This window comes from Desmodus rotundus, chromosome 4 (assembly GCF_022682495.2).
Source record: "Desmodus rotundus isolate HL8 chromosome 4, HLdesRot8A.1, whole genome shotgun sequence".
Taxonomy (NCBI): Eukaryota; Metazoa; Chordata; class Mammalia; order Chiroptera; family Phyllostomidae; genus Desmodus; species Desmodus rotundus.
In genome coordinates this window covers 25,247,325-25,273,341 of record NC_071390.1, presented here as the reverse complement: position 1 = coordinate 25,273,341, position 26,017 = coordinate 25,247,325, and the positions used below count along the sequence as shown (strand labels likewise).

Here is a 26,017-nt window from a genome sequence, read left to right as displayed (position 1 = left end):
TTGGTGCAGGGCCTTGGACCCAGGTCCCTGTGACTCCAGGGCTCATTCTTTAGCCCACACATCCAGGCGCCACTGGAAGAGGCAGACAAGGACATGCCAGAGATGAGATCCGCCCACATCTTTGGTGAAAAGTCCGCCCTAGGACCACACAACGCATTTCCAGCCCTGGGGCCTCTCCCGCCTTGGCCTTACCACGTATTCATCGATGAACTGCCGCAGGTCCCTGAAGCCATGCTTCTCAGCGATGGTGTTGGGGTAGTGGCCATGCTTGTTGGCCACACTGTATGCTTGTAGGGCTCCCGGGCAGGTGAGCAACAAGGCAGTGAGGTTCTTCAGTCCATACTTCGCAGCAAAATGCAACAAGGTGGGCAGCTCTTCATTCCTCTGATCTGAAAAATCATCAAGGAAGACTTAATGGACAGATAACAGTGAAGGCAGAGGGCAGTCTTGTCCCGGGAGACGAAGCTGGCAAGCCTCCCACAGCATCCAGCAGGCACTCAATCATCACCTCTTGGTCGATTGACCCAACATCTGACAGCTTCCTTCAGGGCATCACTGAAAATTATGCCCTCAGATGACAGAAGAAATGATATGTTAATTAATTAGCAAATCTAGTAATTAATATCCTACCTTCTTTCTCTAAAAGGATCGGAGATTCCTGAGAAATAATACTAATTCAAAATGTGCTGATTTTTCTAAAGACTTAAATAGCAGCCACGAAGTACAATGTGTTTTGACCTTCTCTGCAAATTTCAGTGCACTTCAAAGCAATTGCTTTGTGCTGATTAAAAGAAAGAAGTTCATCTTCATAGCTCTTATTCCCAATTTCATAAAGTATGTCAGGTAATCCTGAGTATGTTACTTAGCCTTTCCCCAGGTCTTAGTTTTGAACCAAAAAGTATTTCTAGACAATCTCAAAGGGACTTGGGGAGATTAACATGATGCTATACAGTAAGTGCCTTGTTTAAAACAGGCTTTAACGTTTGTGTTAGTGCATGGGAACCCTAGGAGGTACGTTAACCTCTGATTTGTGAAAGACAAAGTACTCTTGAGAATCACTGGTTCCCCATGACCTCCTCTACCCTCTAACATCTGAATGCAGCAAGTTAAATTTGACTGAGACAATAGATGTGTCTGGTGTACAGTGAAGGCAAATATTTTTTGTCTTGTTCTCATAAAAGTTGATTTCTCAACCCAAGAGTGATACATATATACATATAGAAAGATAAATACATATATGTATCTATATATACATGTATAAGTTTCTATACAAACATTTTATGTGTATGTGTGTGTGTGTGTAATGTTTTTTTTTTAAATAAGCCAAACCTAGCTCCTTGGGAAGAAGGGCCTGAAAATATCCCCAGGGCCCCACTTTGTGGGGCTATGACAGACTCTCTCCTGAATCCCAAGTTTAAGAACAGAGAATATTAACGCCTGCTGAAAGTGATGCAAGAACATTCCACAGCAGGAAAATGGGGAGAGGCAACAGGAGATTGGCCCCAGGAGAAGGATGTAAAGGTAGTATAACCTCACCCTATGGTTCTCTTAGCCTATGGAAGGATGGGAAACAGGCAAAGGGAGGCGGGAAGCGGTCCCACCATGCAGTGTAACTATGGCACAAGGGAAGAGTGGTGTCCACGGAAGCAAATAACAGGCATCCTGTCCAGCGTGCCAAGCACCATCCCCATGCAAATGGTTGGTTCTCCTAGTTCCAGCCATGTCGCATGCGCACACGAGTGTGCTCCTCCCTCATCAAGCAAATATTTGTTTCAAGCCTATAGTGAACCAACCACTCAGCTACAGTCTCAGCTCTCACTGCGCTATCAAAGAAGACAGACATGGCTGAGGAGCAGTAGGGCAGTGGATACCCAGCACGCTAGGGGAGCCTGCAGCACGCAGGCAGAACCGACTGAAGGTCTGAGATGGTCTTCCAGAGAAAGTGCAACCGAAGCCGCTGCAGGGGGTCCAAGAGAAGTTAGCCGGGTATATGGCAACCAAGAAGGGGAGGCAGAACTCTACTCCCAAGAGTCCGGGTAGCAAGAGGCAGGGCGGAATTTTCATTAGACGAAAGGAGTCCACACCTGCTATAGAGCAGAGCCCAGAAGCTTAGGGAGAGAGTGGGGAGAGATGAGAGCAGAGATGCAGCGGGAGCCCTTGGGAAGAACTCTGTAAACAGGTTAAGGAGTTTGGACTTCACAAAAGGTTTGTAAGTAAGGTGGTGAGATACTCAGATTTACGATTGAGAAAAATCTCTGGCTAGCCAGTGAAGAATGAACCCTTCTCGGAGCAAGGGCTATAGAGCAGGGACCAGGAGCAGGATGCACGGGCTGACTGGACGGTCTCCTGAGGTTGGGCTGCTGACTTACTTGTCATCATGTCTTCCTCTTCCAGCTGGTTGACTCCGAAGAGGTGCAGTCCGCTCGCAGGGATGTTGTTCTTCAGGGACTCAGTCAGCAGTTTATCAAGGGTTTCTGTGTTGTAGGGCACAATTTTAAAGGCCTGAACACAAAAGTGAAGACAGTCAGATTTTAAAACCAAGCCATCTCCCACCCAGCAGATCAACCACGAGCAGAAATTACATGCCCAGAACACCCAGGCTTCCTTTCCACACCCTCACCTGACACATGAACTCCACAGGATTCGCGGCACTGGACAATAGATTCCCGATTTCTTCCATGTCGGTGTAGTAGCTCACAGTGGTTTCACACACCACTAAATCCCCGGAATATATTTTCAGAAAGACATTCCCGGAGGAAAGGTCTGGAAAAACAAGTGTCCATGAAAAAGTGTTTATGGGCTCATCTTTTTTTTTTTAAGTTTATTTTTATTTATTTATGTATTTTAAAGAGTTTATTTATTTTTAGAGAGAGGGGAAGGGAGGGAGAAAGAGAGGGAGAGAAACATCAGTGTGGGGATGTCTCTCACATGTCCCCAACTGGGGACCCGGCCCGCAACCCAGGCGTGTGCCCTGACTGGGAACCGAACCAGCGACCCTTTGGTCTGCAGGCTGGAGCTCAATCCACTGAGCCACACCAGCCAGGGCTATGGGCTCATATTAATGGGGAAGAAATTAATTGAGGGCTGGAAGAAAGACCTTGAAGGTGAGCTGGGGATAGGGAAGTGAGAGAAAGGGCAGAAATAGAAGACGAGCAGACTGAGCAGCATGGGGCAGAGCTCTGAGTCAGAGGAATTGTTCTCATTGGGTCTAAAATTTAATTTTCGAATAATTTTCATGTTTTGTTTGGGACTATAGGCCCAGGGCTGCCATACATGGGAAGTAGAGTTGAATTTAAAGCACTTTATGCAGAGGCCAGTGGCTGCCAGAAGGTGGGCCCTGGCAGGCGCACCCCACAACTGGCTAGTAGAACTGATTCACTGCTCTGCTGTTACTACGACGCGCTCTCCCTGCATGCTCTCTTCTGCACCACAGGAAGGGGTTTTGAGGGGAAAAGAAAAAATTAAAAATATACCAACCACAAAGATTCGATTCACAAAAGAGGAAATGCAACAAGTAGAGAACATGGAAAAATATTCAACCTCACTAGTAATCAAAGAAATGCAAATTAAAACAATGGGTTACTTTTAAAAACATCAACTGAGCACAGATATTTAAAATGCTAACACCTAGTGTTGGCCTAGTGTTGGTTGACAGTAGCAATATTTCAGAAAGCAGTTAAGCACTATTTTCCAGGATCCTTAAAAATACCCCTTGTTTTAGGGATTCCATCTTGGGGAAATAATCCTAAATACAAAAGGGGAAAAAAAAAAAAACCCTGCTAGCATAAGGATGCTCAATATATCATGATTTAAAATTATAAGAAGACAATAAGAAATCAGAAATTACATAAATATACAACAATGAGAAAATTGAGAATTAAAAGATGAGACTTCTTTTCAACTGAGTATCATGCAGCTTTAAAGATTATAGTTATAAGACACAAGTCCAACACAAGGAACTGGTTTTATGAACTGCGGTACATCTATACAATGGATTACCTTGCAACCATTAAGCATCACGTTGTAAAAGAATATTTAGTAATGTGAGAAAACACTCCGAGGTATTTTCTAGGCAATGAAAGCGGGCTATGAGGCAGTACGAAGCCATGTACACAGATGTGGAAAAATACAGAAACCAGTGATTTCCCGTGGGGTGGGCATATGGGTAACTTTCATTTATGGTTATTCTATTCTTTAAATGTTCTGTACTGAACATACATTATTTTGTAACAGAAAAAAGTGTTATAAAAAAATGAAAAGAAAAAATGTGTTATAAAATGAAAAGCTACAAAGCCCATGTAATACCATGCGGGTAAAGGGGTGGAGAGAGAATAAATATAAGATTACATAAAGAGAAACAGACTATCAGGTCATAGATACTATTGAAAGAACTACGTTTTAAAAAATCGTGAGCAAAGGCCCAAAAGACTGAATGGTAGTCTGATGACTTTTTTCTGGCTTTCCTCTAATTTCCAAAATTTTTAAATATATGAACTTTATAATAATATAGCCATTTCCCCCATCACGCATAGATGCTTCTGCCATTCCTTTCCAAATCCAAATCGCAGCTGTCACTTTGCTCATTGCTGAGTGAAGGCAGGACAAGTAAAAGAAAGCAAGAGGGGCCCCCACCCTAACACGATGCCTAATTTCTGGAGGTACCTGGGGCTACTTACTGGGAGCCTTCATGGACACGGTGTACTCATTCTCCAGCTTGGCTTCCACCCTTATCGAGGGAGAATCCTCTGGAAAAAACTCTGCTTCCGTCGTCACTCTCTCATCCAGCTTACATCTTACAATGACGTAGACCGTGGTTTCTACCTGGAAGGGAGACCAGCCATCATCCCCGCCCCCTGCTGGGTCCCCTACTAGGCTGCTGAGCCAGAGAGTCTCCCTCGGCCCCAGCCTTATTTAGGGAGGCTGTTCTAGAATGGGACCCGGGACTGGGGGGGACAGGACTCTTCAGTCCAGGGCTGGGAAGCCACTGTTTGCTGCAGGTCCCAATGACACAAGTTACAAAAACCAAGAGTAAAACCTTTATAATAATTTGATGGAGTAATCTTATATATGTTGAACCTAATAGTAGTAATTTTTAAAACTAGGTCTTATATTTTACATGTCTTATTATTTCATTTTTATAGCATTTCTTTTTTATTGTATTTGATAAAAGTACCAATCCATCAGGCCCCACCTGGACCCACTGACCCAGAATCTGCATTTTACTGAGACCCCGGGTGACCCATGCACCTCACACCTCTGGTGTGAGAGGCACCAGCCTAGAGAAGCCCTCTCGTTATGTAGCTGAATGCTGTTCTCAGAAGGATGAAAATAACTTTCTGGAGGGTTAATTTTCCAAAGGCACTGAGCAACCTGCATAGCTCTTTTGCCTTGCTTTAAGATCTCTTGCCAAGCTGGCCAAATGGAATTATCTTGTTTTACTGTGCTGGGGAATGGTCCTCCAAGACAATGCACTGGTAAAGATGTAAGCCTCTTCAAAACACATGAAAAGGAGATGTTTCTGGCCAAAGCTAATCCCCATATGTTCATCCTAAGATTCTGCTATAAAGTCCTCATACTGCCCTTCACGACAAGGGCTGTGATTTCACAGCAGGTGAGGGAGGGGCGTGGTCCTGGTTCCTGGGGGCCTCTGAGGCTGGATGTGAATGTGTTTGTGGCTAACCTGACTCTTGCCTCAGGCCCAGCCCTGTCCCACCTGCTCCTTCTCACAGGGAGCTCGGGGAGCCAGACTGAATAAGTTTGTCTCCTCGATGGACAGTCAGGATCCAATCCCAGCCCCACTGCCCCAGGACCCGGAGACCTCAAGTAGACAACACAGAGTATCCTGGATGAGTAGAAGCAAGGATGGGAGAAGGAACGAAAGCCTCAAGAATCAGGGAGGCATGTGAAGGCATCGTTCTTTAGTCCAATCCCTCCTCCCCACCCCGACAGGCACCCACCAGCCCCATCTCAGGATGAGAGGCAGGAAGGAGTATGGAGCGGACTGGGAGATGCATGCTCTGTCTAAAGGGCTGCTCAGCCCAGCCAGCATCTCAGGCTAAGCCAGCATCTCAGGCTTGGCATTACCAGATTCTGATTCAAAGAAAGTTGGAAACACAGATTCTCAGGCCTAACTTTTAAAACACTGAGCAGTCCAAATCAAACATGTTTGGGTTCAATCCAGCCCAAAGCAGTGGTGTGTAGCCCTCACATAGGGAGTCCTTGCCTTGACTTCGGGCTGCACGGAAAGCCACTCAATAGGTCAGAGAAACTAGTCATTCCCATTGCCACAGCTCTCCTACCCTCTCGCCTCAAGGGGCCCGGAGTGGCAAACTTAGCAAAGGGCTTGTATCCGCAGGGAAGCATTTTGCTGCTCTGAACTAGTATCACACATTGCTCCTCAGGAAAGGAAAGATCATGAGAAACTACAGTAGAATTCAAATGACAGGGGCCCTCCACAGGCAAGTCTCCTGTTAACTTAAGTCTCACCACTGAAACTGATATTCATATTATGCTTAGGCATTAATCTTACTCCTTCAGCAAGCAATGTTTGCCAGCAAGTTGAAGCCATCAAGCTCCATAGCATCCTTTGGGCCATGCCAGTGGCCAGTTGGCAGAAAAGCAAGCTCTCAAAATGCCTCACGTTTCTTTCCTCCCAGCACTACACAGGAACAGAGCTGGGCCTCTAACCTCATGTCATGGGTGGCACGACCATTGAACAGCAATGCTCGTGTCTGCTGGTCCCCCACGTGTTCTAAGTTTTGGATCCATGACCTAACAGTCTTACATTGATGGCACATACATTCCTGGGCTCATCGCTCTTTGAGGAAAAAGAGTGAGGTGTACCCGAGACCCAGATACTGGGGTTCCCAGGGCAGCTGCCGTACAGGGGAAACCCGACAGGAAGGCTGGGATTACACTGAGGTGCCGCAGGAGAACCCAGCTCCTTTTACTCCGACAATTGCATCTGCCGAGAAGCCTGAAAGCCCTTGTTCTGGCATCAGCCCACCAGCCCCAGAAGTGCCTACCCCACAGCGAATGCGGTCTGGCTGCACCACCATCAGGTTCCCAGGTGAAGTCTCCAGTGGCAGGCTCTGCTGCTTCGAGTAGGGCAGGACCTTCTCGTCCTCAGTCTCAGTGTCGGTGACCGAGTCGCAGCCAGAATCTATGAAACAGAGAGCGCCGTTGAATGGGACAGAAGGAAGGAGAGCTGCTGGGTATGTTCCACACCATGAAAACCCCAAATATTACCAAATAGGAAATGGCTGTGAATGTTAAACAAATACAAACTGACGGGAGTGACTCAGGAAATCATGAAAGAGGACCTAATGGGGAAAAGCCAACCACCATGTAGGCCACAGGGTAGGGTGACAGTAAGAGGGTGATGTGGAGGAAAGTCTGAGGCAGGCTGCTGTCTGAGGCTGGCACATCTAGTCTCAGCCAATAGGCTTCTGGCAGCCTCACCTCTGCACTTCTTGCAGGGCTGGCTTTGGCAGTTGTGAGAAAAGGAGGTGCCTTCTTCCTAGGCAGGGCCAAGAACGGGCTGTCCACGTAAAGGTCATCTTTTGAACATCAAGTAAAACCTGTGCTGTCCTGGAAGCCATGATTCCTCAGGGTCATGGCTAGCCAATGTACCCCCTCCAGAGCAACAGTGAAAAGCAATCATTTTCAGCAAATCTGAGGTCACTGTAACCGAGTTCCAGATCAGTACCGTAGCCAACACCTCTATTGTGGAAAGGTTAGAGCGTGCAGAGATTCAGAACAGGTGAGCAGGGTGTGTAGCTGTGCGGGCCATGGCACACACGAGGTGATGCGGAGATGGAGTAAATGGAAACTGCCAGAACTGTAAGGCAGAGGCTCTTCGCCAGGATCCACCCATTGATAGGCTGCGTGTGTGCAAGACTCTGTGTGCATGTGTGTGTTTGCCTAGGCTTCTCTGCGGGTAGTTCAAAGATTTAATCAGCTCCTCAGAGAGAGACAAATGGTAAAGAATGGTTAAGAGGAGAGGGGAGGTTCATCACCCCTTTCTTGCGCTTGCTCTTCTGCATTCCTAAACCACTTAGAGAGCCAGCCAAGTGTGTTGGTCACCCAGAGGATACGAGGCTGAAGCAGATATCACTCCTGCCTTTATAGAGCCCGCAATCTTAAAGGGTGGCTGGGTGAGAGGTCAGGGTTGGCTTGGCTAATTCCTACAGGGTGGCCTCCCAGGGAAGGTGATGGCTTCCTGCAGAGCTCATGGGGATTAGTCCTGGTAGAAGGCTAGAACAGGTGGTGGATCAGGCCACCGAAATGTCCCCCCAGAAAGCTGTAACCACAGGCTGTGCTCCCAAAATCTAGAAGGCTGAGGTGGCGGAGAGCAGAGCTAGGGACAAGGTCCTAGGCAAGGACCCCCAAGACCTGCTCAGGCTGGGGGAGGGGTCGAGGCTTCCCATTCCTGTCCTACAGCCTGACATCTGTGCTGACAGATGTCTACTCAGACCCCAGAGCGTGATGGGCACTGAGACACACAGTCCTGCTGCTCCTCCCCCTCTGTGTCTTCTCCCAAGATGCATTATTCCAGAAGGCCAGGCTGAGTGAGTCCAGGTCTCTGATCTTATTTGTGCAACAAGAATCCAGGCAGAATTCAGGGCTAAGAGATGGGGCAAAGGACCCTGGGAGTTCCAAGGAGGGTGATACTGTTTTTTTGCTAGGCATCAGAGCCATCGTTCTCCTCTACCTCTCCTTTCCTTCCCATTCCTACTGACTCCCCTCCCGCAGTGCTAACAGCCCCCTGCAAAGGCTAAATGCAGTCTTCTCCCACCTCCCTGCTCTCCAAGTCAAGTTAACTGAAGGCTGCCATTCTCTCTGCTGGATCTGCCCTTTCCCACACCCTTCTCTCCTTGATTGGTTACTTTTAAAAAGTTTAGGGCCCATCCCCAGGGACTGAGCTACACACGCTACCCAAGAGACTCCCACCCACCATGGAGCCTGTGAATGAAAGAGCCAAAAGATCAGGGATAATGAATATCCTTCTTCGTAATAACTACATACTATCACATCAAGCTTCAATCTGTTATTATTAGATGCTTGAACATCCCATTTTTTCCTTTCTGAGGTTCTTCCTGAATGAGAAAACAACCCCACTGATTTAAAACATTCCACTAGTTACTTTAAAACTGCAAAAAACCTGCCCAAAATTATTTATTGGTCCAGAATTATTAACTCATCTCTTGCCAATTACCTACTCTAATTTATTATATAGGCATAATCTCCTTGGGATAGACCCACGGAACAATCTACCATTGCTTCAAAAAAGAAAAACCTCTTAATGTCTTCCAAAGTGCTGACCCATTCATCTGCTGGCCACAGAGTGAAAGCTCTAGGAAATATAATTAATAAAAGAATAGAGAAAACATAAGCCAAATGAGAAAAAGATGAAAACAACAGATATGGTGAATTTTTAGAAACACAGTGAGGTGAAACCTCTATGCTAAGAATTTTGAAAATTTCAATATAATTTTTATAGATAAATATAAATTACCAATATTATCTCAAAATACATAGAAAAACCTAACTAAATCAACACAATCATGGAAAAAACTTTCTCATTTTTCAAACAAAAGTGACACATCCCTCCTTGCATTGTTTTTTTTTTTAAATCGTCATTGCAAACACATTCTTCTTTATAATATTCAATTTTCCTATCTAAGGAAATTCTATTTATATAGATATTATGTCTCCAACTAAAGTTTAAAAGACAATCAAGGTAGTCCTATTTTATACTGAAGTCATAAAGACTTAAATAGAGCAGTTAAATACAATGGACAGCCCATAAACCAAGCTTCATTCTCATAAAAACATAGTATGTGATAAAGAAAGTGTTAAAAACCAGTACAGAGTAAAGAAGACGTTTGGTGAGAAGGACAACTCAGCCGACGGTGCTAGAGAAACTTAGCTACTTGGGTTGGGGGTGGAGGGGGTGGGGGGACTATTTAGATTCTTCCTAAATCTCATAAACCCCCAAATTAAATTGACATGAATTATAGATTAACATAAAAATAAAATAAAACAAATTTTAAAAATTAAAAAGATGAAAATATAGATGAAACTTTTATCATTGGTTTGGGAAAAGATTTGTTAATCTTAAACAAATGAAGAAATACAACCCAAACAGGCAATAGAGTTGATGACATGAATTTAAAACTTCAGTAAATAAAAACTTAAAAACATAAAAACTAAATGATAATGCTTATGGACAATCAAAGGTGGGAACAACCCAGATGTCCATTGACTGATGAAATATATTACTCAGCCATAAAAAGGAAGAAAATATTGAAACATGCTACAACATAGGTGAACACTGTGCTGAGTGAAAGAAGCCAATCACAAAAAAACACGTATGATATGATCCCAAATACATGAACTGTCTAGAACAGGAGAATCTATAGGGACAGAAAGCAGGCTCGCTGTTGCTGAGGCCTGGGGGACGTGGTGGGTGGGGTGAGGTCAGGAAGTGACAGCTGAAGGATATGGAGTTTCTCTTTGAGGTGATGAAAATATTTAGACTTAATTGTAGCAATAGTTGCACAAGCCTGTGACTATACAAAAAAAATCATTGAACTGTATACTTTAAATGGGTAAATTGTATGTTATGTAAATTATACCTCAATAAAGCTGTTACCAAAAAAAATCCAATGGCAAATCAGAAACTGGATAACATTTGAGATAAATATACCAAGGGGCTAATCTCCTTTATATATATTAAGGGGTCAGAGAAATCTCTTTAAAAACACCCAAAGCCCAATAAGTAGATAATTCACAAAGGAAGAAATACAATCACCTCCTCATCAAAGAAAATATACATAAATCATTCATTACCACCAACCACCATGTAATCACAAGAACATAAAAACGACATATTGTTATTTTACCTTTTCAAATAGGAAGTGTTCGAAGGTGAGGAGGGACACATACTCTCATTTGATTCTGACAAAGTACAAATTCGTACGACCTTTCCGGAAAGCCATGCGTCCGTGTACTGAGAGAGAGAAAGCCTTCAAAACGTTTACACCTTTGGCCACGTAATTCAACTTGTGAAAATCTCTCTTAAGGAGGAAAATAAATGTTCAAAATGTAGACAAATAAAATGAACCAGGATGTTTGCTAAATCATTTTTTGCATCAGTGAAAATCAGAAAATAACCTGATGAGAAAGTATTAAAAATATTATTTTCAAAGAGTTTTAGGTAAAAGCTTATGACACTAATGTACAGCAAAAAACTAGGATTTATATCCCACATCTTAGAGCATAGGATCTCGATTATGTAAAGAAAACTTGCATTTTAAAAGGCCAGAAGAAAACGTGCAGTGGGATTGTGCATGGCCCTTCCCTCCCTTCCTCTCTTCTCCCTTCCTTCCAATCTTTCATGTATTTTCATGTTTCCCCTAGTGAGAAAGCACTTTGATAATGAGGGTGGGGTGAGGAGAAAGAGAGTAGCTGACTGCTGGTTAATTATTTCACCAGCTTGGCGTAAATGAGATCGATCCTAATAGCACAGCCCATGAAGGATATTCCCCAGAGCTCGGATGGGCCGTATAAACACTGCCTTGTAGCAGGTCTATTCTTTCAGTCCCCTAGATGGCCACCAGCAGCTAATGCATTTCAGAAAGCGGGGCAGAATGCCACTCACTCTGCGGGGTGGCTCTGGCGGTGCTGATTGACAGCACCATCACTTCCTCCCAGCCACGTGGGCCTCTTCGACAGCACACCGCAGGCTGGGCTGGGGTCCAACCACTTCAGCAGATTCAGTTTCCTCTGAAGGAAACGCCAGCCCAGACACACATACGTGAAACCCACCTGACAGAGTGAGGTGGCCCCAAACTTTCTTCCTTAAACATGTAGGCCCCTCTTGACCCCTCGTCACCTTGAAGATAATACCCCCTTTGCTGTCCTGAGACTCAGAAAGTAAAAGTTTGAGTGAAGGTACTCTGAAAACCCCAGAGATTCTCCCTAAATATCAAGTATTATTAGGATACCAAGAGTGTCACTGCTTTAAAATTTATCAATTACACCCTTGGCCTTAATGAGATCTAGAGATACTGTGAAGAAATTATAGAAAAAGACTTTCTTTGTGCATTCAGCTCCCCAAAGTGTCATCTATAAAGGACCCCTAGAATTCAATGGCAGGAAAAGTTTGTTTCTTCAGAGAACTTGCCTGCTTTCTCTTGACAGTAAGTTAACATGGTGTTTCGCCTTTTGCCCCTGCTGCCAGGCAGCTCAGTGACAATTTCGGTTCTTAACTGCTATTACGCTCTCATCCAGGTCCTTGGTCTTGCTTATTTCTTTCTTTCTTTCTTTCTTTTTCACATTGTATTTAATATTGGAGCCTGGTGAAAATACTTTGGGGATCTACGCAGGATGTGATCAATGTTTCTCAAGCTGGCCAAAAGCCCTCAGAGATAGTCCTTATGAGAATCTGGGCTTGGGCTTTTCACTTAGATAATAACACCTTTAAAGTGGGATGCAAGGGCAAAGATAGTCCAGATTGTCTGGGTGACCACGTTACAACTGGGTCCTGCCCCAGGACTGCGGTGCCTGTGTGTGTGCGATCATTTTGCAGCTAAGGCCATGCTGCACTCGATGTCAGGGACTAATGAGGAAAGAAGAGGGGGCAGGACGATTTCTGGATGAGGCACTCGTGACAAGTGAATCCAAGGTTTCCCCACACACTACTTCACATAGGGAAATGCGGGGGGAGAGCCAAGCCCCAAAACTCAACCCCTGAACCCTCACCCGAAGGCGTGAGCACTGCAGCCTGTGCCACGTCCAGATGCTGCTTGGATAAGCCAGCATGGTCTACGACATGAATGTGATCAGTTTGCCTTTGATTTGATGCCTGTATTTGAATCTTGTCTGTTTTGCTTTCAGAGTTGGGAAAGAACAATAAGCATAAGGAGTTGAATGTGTTTATACATATTAAACGACATTAAAATAATCTGTCAACAACTAAAGGATATTTTGTTTTCCTTTACAAAGGAGTCTACGTTATTTGTATCTAAAAAAACTATGAATTTTAAATAAAATGAGTTGTGTATGCACTCTATTCACGACCAGCCACATGAAGCCAGCATACTAGGTAAGGGGGCTGGCAACAAACTCTTTATATTACTAATAATGATAACAATAAAAGTTACCACTTATTGAATATTGTGATGACTGCTTAATAGTCTTTATCTCATTTAATCCTCGAAACATCCCTGTGAGATAGAAATCAACGTCCTATTCCCATTTCATAGAAAGAAACACTGTGCCTGAAGGATCGAAGTAACCTGGCCAAGGTCACGTACCAAGTAAGCAAGGGGCAGAGCAGGAACTTGCCCCACGTGTCTGTGACCAGCCTCTTTGGTGGATGTGGTCCAGGGCAGGAAGCAGCGTCACTTGCTATTCCTGGTCTGGGGTTATGACTGCAGTTCATGAGACATGTATGTTTTCACTAACCAACGCCTGGTGCTGCTGCCTTGTTCTGAGCAAAGCCACCTTGGTTAGGAACACTGGGACCTGCCACCAGGGCCAACGGGCACATCCCAACAATGGGGTTTAAGTCAAGAGACACTAAATGCCAACTGGTCCAGCTAGGGTCCCACACCTGGAGGGGCCTCTGACCCAAGGCCACGCTCTCTTACTTTCTGGTTAACTTGGCAGACTACAGTGCTTCCTGTCTCTGTCCCAAAGTCCGAACTATGGTTTTTTGACAGCCTGTGGGAGGGGTAGGGCAAGAAGAACAACAGAATGGCGTGTGCCGATTTTGGACAGCTTTTTTCAGAGTACACAAACTAACTTCTCTTTTAAGGTAACGCTAAGCTTTGGAGGAAGTATAAACAAGGAACGTCCTTAAAAACAACCACAATTGACATTTGTTGAGCAAACACTAAATCCTTAACATATATGATTCCATGTTATCACAACTAAGAGACTAGTAATTCTGCCCATTTCGCAGATGAGAAAAGTATGGCACTGAGATTTAGGTAAGTTATCTAAATCATAGAGTACACACTGGATGGAAATTTCACCCCCAAATCCATGCTCTCGTGAACTCTGACAGTGTTTCCCACACTGTGGGCCAAGCACTGTCGTGGTACAGGAAGTGATTCGAAAGTGTGCTGCAAACATTCAGTGACACTGAGCCACACTGTGAAAAAGCAGTCCCCTTTCGTTTCTTTTGATCCCACTTATATTAAGAAAAAAGACTTCACTTGAGGAGGGTGCCTTTAACACCTCTTTACCGAGCACACCTCCCTTCGCAGCACAGAGAGAACAAGGGCAGCAAGCCCACAGGCTTCTGCAGGCATGAGTATCTAATGAAAATTAGAATAATACACTGTTTGGTTTCCACTGTTTGGTTTTTGTAGTTACCTTCTTTTTACATCAAGAGATGCTGGTGTTTCATTTATAGTGCCGAAGTTTCCTTTTACAATAAATTTACTTAAATAAAAAAACACAAGTTGACTTAATGGAAACATTGTAAATAGTGTAATGGAAAAATTATAGAAATAGAGAGTGGTGATGGTTGTACGACATTGTGAATGTAATTAATGTCACTGAGTAGTATAGTTAAATTGGTTACAATGGCAAATATTATATTCTGCCATAATTTTAAAAAATTGATAATGTAATACACTCCCCCCAAATCCATTGACCTATATACTTTAAATGGGTAAATTGCATGGCATATAAATTATATTTCAATAAAGCTGTTTAAAAATATAAGCCAAAACCCATGTTGGTGATTTTCACATGACTGAAGTTTGAGAAAGGCTGAACTATGCTATACTGCTTTGTTCTGATGAGCTAAATTTATTACTGATTTTTAAAAATAGGGTAAAGTAAAGGTGGAAAGGGGGAAGAAAGCCTGTATCATAAACTCGTTAATTTATTTTCTCTGAACTTTGAATGCCAAGGAAAAAGAAAGTGAACAGAGAAGAAAATTAAGGAGGTAAATGTCAACTGAGAATTAAGAATTTTTCAACAATTTAGCCCAAAATGGAATGAAACAAAAATGCTCATTGGGACCAGACAGGAAAACACGGTGTCTCTGGGCTGGAATGAAGTAGGAGGGGGTCACTATTTTGTGTCCAGAATTTCCAGGGGGGCCGATAAAAGAGAGAGTAAAGAAGAGTCAAGATCTCCTGGAAGAATGCAGAAATGAACTGACAAGCAACTTAGGTAGTGAGGTCCACAGGAAAAAGGGGCCGTGTTCCCTCCTCATTTGCATCCTGGGTCCAGGACCCAGACTTAACATTTAATAGCTGGGACAGGAATATAGAGAGTTCTGAGGTCTGAGAACCTTCCACAGGCTGATCCACTCAAGATAAAATTTCTCATCTACTGATTCTCACCATTTACCTAAGCCACAAGGATGAAATCATAAAACACTTTCTCAAAGCCCAACATATAATGTGCTGAAACCTGAGCTTCCTCATCGCCTAGCAAGTGTCTACTGAACAAGATGGATCCCACGAAGGATCCCAAGAGTGCGTCCGCTTTAGTCTTGGCCTTACGGAGGTTACAAATGAACCGGGAAGATGAGGCCCCACTTTAAAAACTGAGAACTATGGCACTGGCCTGAGTGGCTCAGTGGTTGGAGCATCGCCTAGTAACCAGAAGGTTGTGGGTCCTTTTCCTGGTCCCAGCGCAGATCCCTAGTCTAGGTGTGTGCGAAGGCAACCAGTTGATGCTTCTCTTGCATCATTGTTTCTCTCTCCCTCTTCCTCTCTCTCTCTAAAAAATCAAATGAAGATGTCCTCAGGTGAGTATAAGAAAAATAAAATAAAATAAAATTTAAAAACTGGGAACTATGTGGTACCTTCCCCACAAGCACTAACCTGTGTGATGAGACCATAAATATCACTATTGATGGAGTAAGTTGTGTTTTAAGTGTTTAGAAAGTGCTGGCATAGAAGTTTTGAGGAATTGAGAAAGACTTCCTGAAGGATAAAGAAGACAAGTTAACTTTAATTAAGTCAAACAGCATCTGGGTACTGAGGTTACCCTTTTGTGAAAAAGGTATCTTTTTTCATTTAAATTAATAAAACAACCCATAATTCATTTCTTTTGTTTTTTAAATTTTTTCCATCACCATTTACCCCCCCATACCCTCTTCTACCTCCATCCAATCTCCTCCCTCCTACACATTTCTTTATTCCTTCAACAAATATTTATTGCCTATCAATAAATAACAAATATCCTAGGGCCCCCCTCCCCCAAGAAATGTTAGGATAAGAAAATTTCTGGTCCCACTAATTTTGGGGGACTACACAAGAGAGAAATAGCTTCTTTCCAACTTCCAGAAGCAAATAAGGACAGAATTAAGTTTAAAACAAAACGTGATGGGAAATCAGCAGAGATTTATAAAACACAGTTTATGGCCACCAGAAAATCAAAGAAAGAAGGACATCCCACAGCAGCGACAAGCGGGATCTGGAACGGCACAGGCAACACTGACTTGGGATCAGGAAGGCTGTGCCAGCAGAGGCGATGGCATGATGAAGGGCACGGGGTACGAAGGCAAATGACACACTTGGGCTACTGGCAGCCGAGTGGGGGCACCTTCTGCACTGGGGTGGGAGGTGGGGGCAGGGGGGCAGGAGAGTCTCGGTGTCAGAGAGAACCCTGAATACCATTCAAGGAGTTCGGACTTTTTATTGAAGACCTGTCCACAAAGAGGATTCAGGAGAACAGGAAATTCTATAAAATATAAATTAAAATGTAGTTTTATTTTTTAAAGGTTGAAGAATTTTCTTCGCTTGTTTTTAAAATAATTCCGGACATACAACCAGAATACCTCAGCTCTTTTATAAAGCTGGGTCAGAATTGAGAAGGGGAACAGCGGACCACCCATCACACCCTGAGCACGCAGTGTCTTTGAATATCTAGAATAACATAAACTAGCGGCTAACAAAGTGTTACCAAGCCAACATCCTGCTCTATCGGCTTTCGTGAGTAAACAAGAAGCTATAATTAACTTGATGTCCGAAAGTGTACCACAAACATGGTCCACAAAATGCTTAGAAAAAATGTTCTTAAGATTAAACATTTCTCCTACTATCTTGTTTACACCAGCTAATAGTGAAGAAAATCAGTGTCATGGCTATTGCTGTGTCCTTAGAAGCATGAAGGGAGACCTCAGACCTGATCTTGTCCCCAGATTCCAAAAGTGCAGATCCAAATGAAGGAGCTTTTGCTCCTTCGCAGAAGCACAAAGGACTGAACGGGGAGGGGAGAGGCTTGCAATGGTGGGACTCAGATCTTGAGTTTCGGTAACCCCCACCTCCCGCCAGCTTCCTGGCAAACATCAAGACTGCTTTTTCATTTCAGTCATCACCCATAGGTCTTTCTTCTTCCTTGTTCACTCACCTTGGTTAATGGGTGTCGAATTTCCCGTCCAACTTACTCCTCTCATTTAACAAGTTCCCGACACAGTGACAAGTACACCCAACCTGCAAGCTACCGGCTACCCCCAAAGTCACAGACAGTCGTCAGTCAGAATGATGTTAACGGAGTCAGTAGAATGCCAGACTCTTACCCACCACATTCCCACAGGCGTTAAAGCCAAGGGAGGAAGGGGGTGGTGATTATTCAGCGGCATTAGTGGTGAGTTCATTAAAGTGACATCAGTCATTGTCCTTGTCACCTTTATCATTATCATCCTCATGATGCCAGAAAGGTAAGACAGAGAGTCCTGTGGACATATCCCCTTCAGGCTTTAGATAAACTCATGGCGGCTACTCTGCCTTCCTAGAAACAGGAAGAAAGGAACAGAAAGGAGGAGGAAAACTGAATCCTCTCCTCCCACGAGGCCACGCCGACTTCCTTTCCCAGCACCAGCTGGCTCACCTCTCACATCCAACCTGCTTTGCCATCCAGATGTTGCGCGCCAGCTGCAGATTCCTGAGGCTGCCCTGCTGCACTACACGTCAGTGGGTTTGCAGCTGTGGGTAGAGGATTCTGGATCCAGCATCTACCCTAGTCTTTTCCTGCTCACCTACACAAGGAGCTATTTGTCCTTTATTCACCAGGTAATTCCCATGACCTTCCTCAAGACACTTAAAAGTTCAGGAAAAGGGAGCAAGGCAGGAGGAGAGCAGACCTCAGGCCTCTAAGATCTTTATCCAGCCCCTACCTGGTTGCTGTAAATGAACTAGTCAAAGTGTTAGTTTTGTTTTGTTTTAAAGCAAAGGATGACTGTTCTTCCCTTCCCCTCCCCAACTCACCCTACTCGCTCTTCAGCTTGAATAAAAATAGTCCCACAGCTGAGGCTGCCATGACAACCAGTTTGTGGTTGTCCACCAGTGATAAAATCTGCTTGCAGCCCCATTACCCTCCCAGATGGGGCTGCAGCCCTCCAACCCTCTCCTGAGTACTGGAGCCACCTTCATTCAAGAGGCCAAGGGCTATGGGGAGTTCTCGCACCACCCAGTGTCTCAGCCCTTTTTAATTTGTTCTCATCTCTTCCTTTCAGTGTCCCCAAGCACATATGACAGATGTGACTATCTCCATTTTACAGGGGAAACTGGGAGCTCGGGACGTGAACTGATGAGCCCTATGTCATTACCTGCTGGTTTAATGATAGAGCCACATTTAGAACTCAAAGTTCCTATCCTCTAACCAGTTCCCAGACAGAAAGAAGAGCTGATCTCAGGAAACATGACCCCAGGGGAGAAATAATTCTCCTGGGTGGACAGCTTCCTGGCCACTGACGGAAGTTCCCTCAACCAGTTTCTGGGATAAATCTGGGAACGAGTGCGGAAAAATCTGCTGCCCCACCAAGGAAAATAGGTTCCACAGAAACCCAGCTCCCTCCTGGGCCCTGCATCTCTGCGACTGCCCTAACCAAGCACAGCTTCATTGGCCAAGGTTGTCAAGATCCTTCAGAAGCACTGTCCATACCTGCATTCCACTGGGGAGGAAGTGCTCCACTAGGACTCTCAGGGCTAGAGGCCCACTGGCCCCTGTGTCATCGATCAGGAAACCCCAGTGTTGCTAATAAAGCTGTAGATACCACAGCTCCGGTGAAGGCTTCCTCTTTCTTCATCTCTTTCCGACACTTATAAATGTGCTTCCTCTCTCTATGTAAATTTTGTTCAAATGGCATGGCACAGGCTTGTAATGAGGCCATTAATAACAAGTCTTTAAACAGCCTCTTCTTGGTTTCCTGGTTCAGGAATCAATTCTAATCTGAACAGACACTGGTGTCCGGGTTTACTGCTGTCAGGACAGACAAATGGGCTTTGTTTAGGGAAGGCCACGAAAACTCGATTCATTTCCACCCAATCAAGGACTGAGAGGTCAGAGGCAACTCTTGATAACAGAACTGAGCTTAGAAAATTGTGAAGACAACTCCCTTCTTTTTGTTTCCACCACTCAGCCCTGAAAATTGCAGGAAAGGCTGAGGGGGTGTTTTCTTGCCTGCCCTCCCCCTGCCCCCACCCCATGCTGACCGTTAGCATGAAATTATGAAACTATGAAATTGGACTGGTCAGTTTCACTTTCCATTTTTATTGTAGGAAAGGTAACTTTCTCTCACTCCTCACCCTGAAAGCTGTATCTCACTTCACAGTATGGTCAGGTTGGGGTGGGGGTGTGATCCTCCCCGGTGATGGGCTTAAAGCAATACAAAGCAAAAAGATGGCACTCCAAATTTTGCTTAAACAATTATGGACCAAAACAAAAACTCCTTTAACCCTGGGCTGCTGATTACCCCCCGTAATTAAAAACTGAGTTATCGATACGAAAGGCAAGGCTCTAAAGATATTGTAAAATATTTCCTAGCAACAGAAATGCAGCTACGGAGGGGTTCTAGAAGAGTGCAGTCAGCGAAGTCACGGAAGGCAGGGACTCAAGCCCCACATCTACCATTTAGTAGGTGACCATGACTTCTACGCTTCAGTTCTCTCTCCTTTAAAATGAGAATACTGCCCTGGCCAGTGTGGCTCAGTTCGTTGGGGTACCCTCCCATAAACTGAAAGGTCACGGGTGTGATTCCCAGTCAGGGCACATGCCTGGGCTGCGCATGTAGGAGGCGGCCGATTGGTGTTTCTCTCTCACATTGATGTTTCTCTCCCCCCCCTTCCCCCTCTCTAAAAATCAATAAGCATGTCCTCGGGTGAGGATAAAAAACACTTTTTTAATATATAAATAAAATGAGAATATTTATTCCTGCCTGGCCTGCTGCAAGCTTGTTGGGAGTAAGTGTTAAAGACACAGAGGCTCTTTGAAAACTGAAAAATATTAGACAAAGTGTTAAGTTACTTTTGCTATTATTCATTTACCAAACGGACATTTCCTTCAAAACGATTCTCCATGTAGAAAGGGGGAGGCGCATACCCCTGCATCTGGCCTTCCAGAGCCAGAAAATCAAATGTGGCCCAGGGAGGTTCCAGGTAGCCAAGGAGACAGGAAAGAGCCGAGATCCAGCCACTTCCATGTAGGAGCAGCAAGCTGTGATTCCCCAAACATAATAGGCGTTCTCTCCCCACCAGATGACCCAGCGAGATTGTTCTCACTATGGCAGTTAACGAGGGAACCGAGTGCTTTGGGCTCAGTGCCTCTGTTGCCGTGGAAGCCGGCACTGCCCAGGCATGGCCACATTCTCTCAGAACAGGCAGCACGGCTCGTGGCAGCGTAGCAGAGCAGTAAGCTCCTCTGCCTGTGTTCAAGCCCCAGCTCGGCCACTTTCTATCTGCCACTTACTAGTGTCTCAGTTTCCCCATGTGCAAATGGAGATAATAATACCACCTACCTCACACAATAGTTGTAAGTACAAAATGAGTTGATTCTTATAAAATGCTTAAAAGAGTACCGGGCAGAAAGGAAGCACTGAAGAGTCATTAGCAATTAGTGTTATTTATCTGTTGACCAAATTGTTCTTCCACCAGACCGTGATTTCCCTGAGGGCAGATTCCCTAACATTCATCTTTGGATCCCCAGAGCCTAGAACACAGTGCGAAGTCAATAAATGCTTCTTGCATGAATAGATGAATGATGGATGAGATAAGACCAACCACCTAACTGACTAACAGGAGAAAGTAGAACACAAGAGAGGGCCACGGCAGAGCTTCACGCCTGGAGGATTTTAGGGCGGAATCTGGAGAGAAACAGGAAAGTAACTTCCCAATTCACACCAGCAGGCTGAGCTCAGCTGCCCTGAAAATTCGCATGGTACACTGTGTTCATCCAGGCCTTCTGAGAAGCAAACGCTAAACCGGGATGAAACATGCAAGGATTTCACTGGGGAAAATCCGTGAGGCAGAAAATGGGGAGGGAGGCCGGAGACCCATCAAATGGTCTGGGCCCAAATGAAGGAGGGGGAAAGGAAGGAAGGGTGGAAGCGTCCTAGACCACTGAGCTGTCTATGGAAAGTTCTGCAAGTCTGTCAGGGAATCCTTGAGCTGAAGCTGACCCTTGGGAGACCAGTGCATCCAGGAGCCAGCCTGCTCCAGTGTCCCTGCTGTGCTCAGTCATTGGATGGGAGCGGCCCGTGAGAAGCATGCCTTGGTCTGTGATGGTTTCAGAGCACAGCCCTGGGGCCCTGGGTCAGTTCCACTCCCAGCAGCTAGAGGTCTGCCAGGGGCATTCTCGTCAAGGCCTCATACAGGGTAATCCTTAACAGCAAGGGATTTGGGGTACAGACAATGTAGATTAGATCTTGGCTCTTACTAGCCGCTTGCCTTAGGCAAGTTACTCAACTTCTCAGGGCCTCCTTTTCCTTTTTTGTGACATGGAAATTATAATTCCAACCTCTCAGAATTGTTGTTGTCAAACACTCTCCAACACATTATAAGGGCTCTGTAAAAGGCAGTTGCCAAATCCCTGACCATTATGATTAATAACGAAGTACTTCTGTTAGCAACCAGGACATGGGTGCCGCTCCGGCTGTTGTACTTATATGTTTGAGTTGTGTGAGTCTACCCCCAGGACATGGGTCATGAAGCTGGAACCACGGTTTGGCAGTATCACAATTCAAACAACCAAACCAGTTTGTCTACAAATACAAGGTCACAGGGGCTTTCCTAGTTGCCCGTTTCCTGGAGGGGAGGCCAAGGTGGGTTGTACTGTGTCAGAATCCGTCTACAGCCACAAACCCCTCTCCTTTCTTCTGTTTGCAGTGGTGTGTCTGCAGGGTCCTCAGTCTGTCCCCTGGAAGCGCTCTGCCTTCCAAGGAGAGTGGGGTCAGGAAACCCTCCCCCAGGAAGAGGCTCACCACTGGGCTCTTTGCTATGCTGCATGCTTTCTGAGCACCTGCTTTGGAATTCTGCTGCTTTTGTCTCTGTGGCCTTACTTTTTTTTTAAACCTTGGCCAATGCTCTGGTAGTGGCCACTGCCTGGCTATTGCTACCTTCTGACCAGTGTATCTGCCTGGAGTCACAGACTTGTCCCCTTGTTAGCCTGGCTGTGACCTCAGGAAATTAAAGTTTTCATGGCCTCAGGTCAGCTGGCTCAGGCCTCTCCCAACCTTGCTGACCCTTGAGCATTGGTGGCAGTAACAACTAAGAATCTACAAGGGAAGGAAAGGAGGCCCCAGACAAACCAAAAACCACACTGTTATCTCCTCCTCCATCACCTCAGGGGCCATTTCTATAGCCCCCACTTCCCAGAAAGCCACCAAAAATACACGTTAGGATTTCTGGTGGGGTTTTTTTTGTTGTTGCTGCCTTTGAAGAAATGACCTTCAGTTTTTCTAACTGAAAAGAGTAAAAATTAAACTAAAAAGTATTGATGTTGTTTAATAATTAACAGCTTAAGAATATTCTCCACTTTACAGGGACTTTTCCAGGGAATTTTAAGTTTCCATGTTGGCACCAGAATCCAACCCTTGAGCTGCTTCATTTCAGCCTGAGGTTGGAAAGCAGAAGGCAGAAAATACAGGAACTGATCAAATCATCCCAACCAAGCTGAACTGGGCTTTCCCATCTCAGGGGTGAGAACATCGCTCTCTGAAGTGGAAGTAAATCCACAAAGCAAAACAGGCTGGCCACTTGCTTATCAGCCTCCAACATGAACACTGAGGCCGTCTCTGAACACAGTTTGTTTTTCTCCATCCGTCCTCCCAGCCAGAGCCAGTGAAGCACTGGGCCAACCTGACGCCAGGTACGCACAGTGTCTGAGACAGAGAATCCCCATCACCAGAGACAAAGATCCCGTTTACACACAAAAAAACCATTTACAAGTAATCAGCCTCTCAAAGACACCGTCTTTGCCTCTTACTTGTATTCATCCTTCTTATTAATTAAAAAAAAAAATCAGTCAGATGTTGTTTCCTTGAAAATCCAAATCTTTACAAAAAATGATACTCTGAGACAAAACTGGGCCTTGATTGTCACACTCCTACCTGTGCAGGTCAGTGATCCATTAGCCACTGGAGCCCAGGTGAGTCACTTCTCAGTTCCCAGGTGTCCTCCTCTGTGTTAACAGAGTGGACAATACAATTTGATTTCCCAGGCCCTGTCCAGCCCGGCCACTCTGTGAGTGACACCCCTCCAAACACAAAAATGCAGTCCTTTGACCTTCTGCGAATGTTTCTCCCGGCAAGCCCAGTCTGGTTACGCCTAGCGTGAGACACACAGCGCGAGCGCACCTTCTGGGCCAGAGTCCCCAGCATCAGGGCAAAATGTCGTCTTCACTGTTATTTTACATTAATTACAGGAACCACTCGAAACCTAATCAACGTTGGGGTCGGAACCGAGAAAAATCTGTTCCGCTGATTCGCATCTTCTCAGAGAGGAGGTGGGAATGTTTGCAAAAGTCCTGCCAGAGTGACGAATTAGAGTGGAGAAACTGTGTAGCTTTCAAAGCTTAATCAATATTCTGATATAATTTTGCATTCTTTAATTTTTTTAAACTATGATTTTTGTAATATGAACTGTGGATGGGGACACGTGTCAAAAGGGAGCATGAGTTCAGACAGGCGGGAAACTCTTCCCTGTCATCCTTGCAACCTTTTGTCTACCTGTCCACCGCTCCCACTAACTCGCACAGTCCACAGGACCCTGCTCTATTGCACTTTTCCTCCCCGTGATACTGCAGTCCCTTTGTTGTGTCCAGCAGTCACAACATGGTTGATTTCCCCTTTGCTCAGGGTTCAGCAACCCTCCAGACGCGGGAGCGCCGGGCACTGACCCCTGTGTGGGGAGAGGAGTGCAGCTCACTGGTATGAAGTGGGCAAAGAGCACCTGGGAGGCTCTCAGGCTCAGAAACCTCCCCCACCTCCACATTCTACTAATAAAAGCTTCAGCTGAGTTATCACACGGGGGATAATGCAAATGTCCTGGGGAAAGGTTCAGCTTCATGGTCACTTACACCTTAGAAGAAATTATTTTTGAATGTTAGGTCGTCAAGGCTTGAAAGACACTTAAGAACCATTTAGAGCAAAATTCCACTCAATACAGGATTTTCAAAAATCATAGTCAACCTCTATTTGAACACTTAGAGTACCAAAATCTCCCTTCTTCAAAGGGTCTATGCCACTGATGGGCATTTGGAATTCTCTGTGAAAACTCATCTTTATCTTCAGCCCAATCCTGTAGAATCTATTCAAATGGTTCTTCCACAAGTAAAGGAAGTCTAAACTTAACATTAAGGACACTTATCTCTCAGAATAGAAAATATGGCAGTTGGGTAAGTTTTGGGGTGGCCTAATACGAGTTCAATGATGTCATCAAGGCCCCAGGTTCTTTCCATTTCTCTATTCCAGATTTTCAACCTGTGTGCTGCAAGAATTTTTAAAACATGCAGTGCCTGACTCTATAGCCAGGGAGACTGACCTCTTTTCCCTTAGATTGTCAAATAACAAAATGACAACAGCCAACACAACAGCCGTCCAGTGTGAATGCCCTGTCTTGAACCCTAAATATATAGGTCATGTAATAGAAGTGCATCTTACTGGTCACATCACATAATAAGGTTGTGTCTGATTGGTTAATTCTTGTATCAGAAATCCTTATGCACAAGTATAGACCCCTGATTTTTTAAAAAGTCACTTTGGAGCGAAAAGGATAGGTAATTACCATTATTATTATTTTTTTGGTAAATCAATCAAAATTATACCTATTTTTTGTTAGATCAGCAAAAAATAGAGGTTTTAGTGTGTTGCAGAATTTGAGTAATTATTTATGGGTGCCACGAGATGAACAGGTTGAAAACTGCTGCTCTATCCCATCCTCTTCAGCATGACTTTCATTCTCAGATTGGTAGTAGCAATCTGCAGGTTCACTCTGGACAAGGCCTAGAGAAAGTGTGCAAAATATCCCCCAAGCACGGAATATAAACTCTTCCCTTCACCCTGACTGTCCCAACTTCTGTCCCGTGTCCAATGACTATCACCAGGGGCTCATGCATTCACTGACTCCGCCAATCATCCAGGCTGGAAAGCATGTTGGAACTTCCACCACAATGTCCGGCAGCCCTGCCGCCCAGGAAGCTCCGCCTCAAACACAGTTCTCCCTCACCCCAGAACTCAGAGCACAGCCACAGCCCTTTCCACAGAACAGCTCACACAACATGTTTCCCAGCACCCTGGCGGTCCTTCTGTGGGCATGTACTAGGTGGTCAGTTTTCTCCTGAACAGGTGGTACCCAAAATGAAACACCATACTTGGTAGAATGCAGTGAAATTACAATATCCCAAGACTGGGGAGTTATATTTTCATTAATGTAGCTTAATATTGCAATGCTTTCCGTGGCAACATCATCCTGTTGGTTCCTTATCAATCACGTAGTCGTCTATAACCTGCAGTCCCTTTTCACAAGTTAACGCCCCCGGGGATTTCTGTCATGCCGTTCCAGTTGAATGGCTTTTATGAACCTAGAAGCAGAACCTGGGATCATCCAAATTGAACTAGATCAAGATAATTCTAAATAATGCTTCTGTCACTCAGTGTAGTAACTACCCAGCCACCTACAAATGTTATCCACTTATAAATCTGTGTTAGTTTGCCAAAACTAAGTAACACAGACTCGATGGCCTAAACAACAGAAATCTATTTTAT

At 44.8% G+C, this 26,017-nt stretch overlaps 1 protein-coding gene across 4 annotated transcripts in view; it reads right to left on the bottom strand.

Moving 5' to 3' along the window:
• The window catches only part of PIK3AP1 (phosphoinositide-3-kinase adaptor protein 1), a 93,775-nt gene that overhangs the window by 37,165 nt on the left and 30,593 nt on the right, over positions 1-26,017 (bottom strand). For 3 of the 4 annotated variants that reach the window (XM_024563200.3, XM_045197511.2, XM_045197510.3), the window contains 5 exons: positions 7,026-7,162; positions 4,677-4,821; positions 2,621-2,763; positions 2,370-2,502; positions 193-389 (listed from right to left, as the gene is read on the bottom strand). In XM_024563200.3, coding sequence (XP_024418968.2) covers positions 193-389; positions 2,370-2,502; positions 2,621-2,763; positions 4,677-4,821; positions 7,026-7,162 — 755 coding nt within the window. Of the gene's footprint in view, positions 1-192; positions 390-2,369; positions 2,503-2,620; positions 2,764-4,676; positions 4,822-7,025; positions 7,163-17,388; positions 17,636-26,017 lie in introns of those variants that run through there. The other variant, XM_053923523.2, reaches the window with a different exon arrangement.